We start from the raw sequence: 5,714 nt of genomic DNA on the forward strand, positions 1-5,714 counted from the left end.
CTTCCAGCCATCCCCCACAGATTCGATCAGCCACGAAGACGAAGCATGCTCAGATGCTGCGAGCAAAAGCATGCCCGGGGCGAAAACCCCTACTCCCTCCATTTGGTTTGTAAGGAGAGCACACAGATGTTTCGATCTTCAATTTGACTAACAAATTGTGTGACACATTTCAACAAAGAAAATGTGTGTATGCCACAAAAAGTATATGTTTAGAAACTTCGTTCAGCGAAGAATCCAACGATATATTTTTAGTGGCATATAACACACGTTTCGCTAGCCAGTTTGACGACATAGAAACACCATTGTTCGTCTTACAAACCCAGATAGAAGTCACCAAGTCACCAACCACCGGCACAGGAAAAGTAGAAAACATAGTAACATCAACACAGCAACATGGACAGCATAGTCTGAACCTGAATGCCATTCATCGGGTAAGCAGTTTAACAAGCATACAAGATAAGAGAACAAAACATCCCGACTTCTCACAGTTAAGCTATAGTTTTTAACCAAAAAGTAAACATCCAACGACACAACTGGCAGTACAACCGACCCAAGGCACCGCATGTGAAATGCTGAGAAAATTCATCGATATGCTGGCGCTCCAGCGAAGGAATAGAGTGAGGAAACCGGGGCACCTGGTCCGTTGGCCCTTGCTGTAGGGACAGGTCTCTGACTGGCTTCAGCATAAGCAGGGTTGGAGGTCTGATAAGAATGTGGGAGATCTACGGCACGAGCATTTAGCTGGTCAGAACGGTAGAGCCCCCCATAAGAACCACGAGCATCTATCCCTCCTTGACGGTAGGGATCCTCCATACGAACATCGCGAGCAGCAACCTCTCCTGGACGGTAGAGATCCTCCATACGAGCACCACGAGAAGGAGCCTCTGCAGAGCGGTAGAGATCCTGGTAGAGATCCGCCACACGATCACCGCGAGAAGCAATCTCTCCTGGGCGGTAGAGTTCCTCCACACGAGCACCACGGGCAGCAAGCTCTCCTGGGCGGTAAGGATCCTCCAGGCGAGCATCATGAACAGTGGTTCGGTAGAGATCCGACATGTGGTCAGCACGAGCAGCCAACTCCCCAAGCTGTGCTGCGTAATCCCTTGGAGGTGTTCTGGCAGCAATGCTGAAATTCAAGGAATTTTATATTAGTCAAGAACACGATATATAACTTCAGTAAAGACATGATAGTATTGTAATAACCACAATGTGTTCAACTGTCAGTTTGAATTAGCAAAACATACGAATTTGAACTTACCGCTCATGCACTGGATCCACTCGAGAACGGTAGTAAGAATCATCAGATGAAGGAGCCAAATGGTGGTAATACGCTAGTGGGACATGCCGAGGCTCTGGTACAGAAGGCGCATAGTGAGGCCCTGTGGCAAGAGGAACTTGGCGAGCCTCGGGGGCAAGAGGAATGTGTTGAGACTCGGGTGCAGGAGGTGCTTGTTGATAATATCTGTGATCATCCTGGACATTAACCAAAAATTGGCCAGGTCGGGACTCGGTAGGAAATGGAGCATAGTGTGTTGCCCTATATGAGTCCTCAGGAGCAGGAACATGTACAACCACCTGCGGGCGCCTGTCTTCAACATGCAATGGATGTGGCCTATCTTCATGTTGATGCCTTCTTTCTTCATGGTGGTACCTTCCATCTAGATGACCCCTTGGAGCTGATTGCTGTACAGTGATAGGCTTGAATAGAGCCATCAGCCTACGAACCTGCATAAATCACATAATATGATAAACAACAAGGTAAAAATGTCATTTATGTTTGAAACTCCCATACTAGTTCTGTTGAGTAACTAACTAATTCAACAAAATTTATCCAAAGGACACTCACTTGTGTAGAGGTGATCTCAGGGTCGAATTTGCGGCTTGCACTGTAGTTCTCTTTGATGGCATGCTTGAAAGTACTCTCAGGAAGAGGAAGGCAATCTTTATCAGTTGTAAATTTCACCTACATCAAACACATCAAAGTAGTTTTCAGAACAATAAGAATACCCTTCTTCAGTACTAACTTCTCTGGCATAAGGTCCAGTTTTAATCAAAAGGTTGTGTGGCATCCTTCACCCATAAAATAGTGCTTGGCCACTGTAAGCACATAAAATTATGTGTCTGCTGTCCTCTGTACCACTTACAGCTATATGTTACAGGGCTAACACATTGAGCTTGAACCCAGCTGTTAGTAAAACAACCAGTCCAAACTCCAATGTACAGGACGACAAAACTTCAGCCTATGATCTCCAGCCTTACTCAAGCCGACTCCAACCACCCAACAGAAGTGCAATCAAACAGATTGACCCTTGAGAGTAAATACAACTACAAGCAAAACTAGATGTGCATACAAAATATAACTATGGTAGATACTAGATAGCATCAATCATTTTAACTATGAAATTTCCAGGGACCACTAACATATCACGCGCCTCTTCATTTTCGCATTCATCAAGTGTCATCATGATAACATTGGCACAATAACTGGAATTGCAATGCACAATATAGATCACCATTTTTCAGAGGAATAAGAAGCATCACTTCTTATATGGTTGTTGCCATGTTGCCACCATCCTCCAAAGGACTACCAAGTAGTATAAATAAAATAAAATTCACTAACTACCAAGAGAAGCATGCTTGCGCAATGAAAATCTTAAACAAAACAAGGTAAATGAAGGATTCATGCACAAGCGATGCTAGGTAGTTATGCTTTTGCCAAAAAAAAAGAGAGGCAAATATCACTTGCTAGCCTTCATCCTTCCAAGGGCCAACTTAGAGGATAGCATATAACAAGTTGGGCTTCACAGGTAAACTTGTATAAGGGCGGCATAAGCTTGTTAGATACAATTTGTGAAGAAAGAGGCGATGTGTCAAGTAAAAAAACCTTTTACAAATGCTAACGTTGTAAACTTTTTAGACGGACAATTGAATAAGCATTTGAGTATGGAGTGGTTAGATTGGGTCAATGTCAGGGTATACCCCTCATAAATGATTTCTTCATACGAGGGGTTATTTAGATTTACATTAGTTGCATCCTTAAGTGTCATGATATTTCAAGTTCTCAACCAATAACTAATTTGAAGAGTCAGCATGCTACCACCCAAAAAAATGATACACGTGATCACGTCTAACTAGACCTTGTGCTGGGCTGACACATAAAGTACACTACTTGTACACTCAACTACTCCCAGATAGAGCCTTAATAATATCAACTAAATCTCATCAAGAACCATTTAACATGAGAAAACCAGTGCATAGGTTTAACTACATATGTCATATTTGGTATATAATTTTGATAACTGCAAAACTTGCTTTACCATGAAGAAACCATGCTTTAGCAACTTCATTGACAGATTTTTTTTCCTTCAGTTTTAACGTTTCTTGTGTGTTGCAATAATTATGAAGTCTACTGCAGAAGAAAGATCAAGCACCAAAAGGGAAGGAAACTCATTGGTGGTTAATATTGGAGACATGGAAGACCATTTAGTTCTCGGCAAGAACGAGAAAACATAGAATAACTGGTAGAGGCATTAAGTTGGCCATTTTTATATGCTATGTAGGAATGCATCTCAATTATAATTGGAGAACGGAACGATGATTCGGTGATGGCCAACTAAATTCACGATCCGCCTAGCTACATCTTCCATAATAACTTTGGTAGAAGAAACAAAACTAAGGAACTCTATGCACATATATGGACGCATGCACATACTGTCCAATAGGATCACTAGTTTATTCTACTAATACATTTTAGGGCTTACAAACAATGGCATATAGTTCTCATCAAGAATGAGAAAACATAGATTAACTGGTTGAGGCGTTTAAGTCGGCCATTTTTATATCTATAGGATGCATGTTATAATTAGAAAACGAAACTATTATTTGATGATAACCAGCTAAAATCATGATACACCTAGCTACATCTTCCATAATAACTTGGGCAGAAGATATGAAACTAAGGAACCCTCTGCACATATATGGACACATGCACATACTATCCAACAAACAGAAGAAGTGTCACCAGTCTATTCTACTAACACATTTTTAGGGATGGCAAACAAGGGCATACATCCTCATTACTAGTGTTTGTGAACGCTTACGAACAATGCACAATTGAAGTTACAATGCAAGATTATCGCTAATTACTGTAATCCATGGCCCTGTTTGGACCTAAAATAGAGCTTATCTTTCTAGAAATAGTGTGACCCAGCAAGATTTCTACTCATGTGTCATGTCTAACATATTCATTTGTGTTGCAAAACTACTGGAGCACCTGAGCCACACACATCCTTAGGAACAATGCATACACCCATAAAATGCAAAACAGCTCACTCCACTACCATATATGGATCTAGGTAATGGAAAATCAAGATTACCTGAGCAGGAAACTTCCCGTTAAATGCATTTCTGATAAGGTTTATCCCGCCCTTTGATGTCGCCTTGTACACTCCATATAGCAGCCTCAAGTCAAAATCATACAGGAATACCTTTGTCCCTGGTCGGACCTTCTCCACCATCTCCTTCTTCCCCATAGGCATGCCAAACACGCGGTTCTGGAAGCACTCCGGCTTAGTCTGTGCATTGCACATGAAGATAAGCCCTCCTCCCCTGCTATCACCACCCCCTTCTTTCTTGGTCCCCTCCTCCTTCCCTATCCCCTTCTTATTCCCCTGCGCCCCCTCCTCCTTCCCCATCCCCTTCTTATTCCCCTGTGCCCCCTCCTCCTTCCCCATCCCCTTCTTATTCCCCTGCGCCCCCTCCTCCTTCCCCATCCCCTTCGTATTCCCCTGTGCCTCCTCCTGCTTCCCCTTTCCCTTCCAAGCCATAAGCCTCTCCTTATGCCCCTTCCTATTCTTCTTGCTACCACCACTACTACCGCTAGCACCCGCCCCATTGCTGGTGGCAGCTGCAGCATCAGCCTGCTTTGGCTTTGGCTTTGGCTTTGGCTTTGGAGTCGATGCTGATGCTTCTTCAGCGGTGTCTGGCTTTGGTGCCAGTACCTGGGCAGCAGATGATCCTTCAGCTACGGTGGCTGGCTTCAAAGATGTCGCAGGCGATGCACCAGAAGGAGTGGACGGTTTCGGCACAGACGCAGGGGCAGGTTCGTCCCTGCCGGCAGCGCCCGCGGAGGTCGACCCATCGGCCGCTGCCACAGCAGGGGCCGCGACCTTTGCGCCGGCGCCAATGGCTTTCCGTTTCTTAAACTTCGACGCCTTCGCTGAACCAGAGCCGGAAGCGCTCGCCGGGGACGGCCTGGCAGCGCCGCCGGCGCCGGAGGAGGCCGCCTTGGCCTTGGCCTTGGGGGTGCTATTGGGGGTCTTCACCATGGCCGCTCCACGGGGCGAGTCCGGGGGGCAAACAACAACAAAATCACCACAAAAATGGCGCCGCGCCCATCAAAATCGACGAGACATCTGGAAGGGCAGAACGAAACGGGGGATTCAATCGTAGTACGTCCTAGGGGGAATCAGGAACGAATTCGTGCGGGGGAAATTCGGAGGAAACCCTAGGTTGCTAGCCGAACGAGATGGGCCGCGGGCGGCTTACCTGGGATTCGCGAAGACGGCGAGAGGCGAGTGTGGAACTGAAACTGAAGGGCGAGCGAGCCAGCGGATGGGACGGGGCGAGGAATAAATAGAAGGGGGATGATTATCACCGCTACTGATGTCGTATATTTCGTATATTGCGTTTGGACGGCCCGGATTGAGCGATGG

The 5,714-nt window shown here is 45.5% G+C and overlaps 1 protein-coding gene across 1 annotated transcript; it reads right to left on the reverse strand.

The window, feature by feature from the left end:
* Positions 1 to 394: 394 nt before the first annotated feature.
* On the reverse strand, positions 395 to 5,396 carry LOC119338713 (the record flags this gene model as incomplete). Its single annotated transcript, XM_037610975.1, has 5 exons — positions 395 to 1,126; positions 1,259 to 1,725; positions 1,847 to 1,963; positions 4,377 to 4,640; positions 4,755 to 5,396. Coding segments are annotated over 5 exons (2,034 nt in total), but the record flags the coding sequence as incomplete, so codon positions are not given.
* Positions 5,397 to 5,714: the final 318 nt, after the last annotated feature.

Source organism: Triticum dicoccoides, chromosome 7B (genome assembly GCF_002162155.2).
Source record: "Triticum dicoccoides isolate Atlit2015 ecotype Zavitan chromosome 7B, WEW_v2.0, whole genome shotgun sequence".
Taxonomy (NCBI): domain Eukaryota; kingdom Viridiplantae; phylum Streptophyta; class Magnoliopsida; order Poales; family Poaceae; genus Triticum; species Triticum dicoccoides.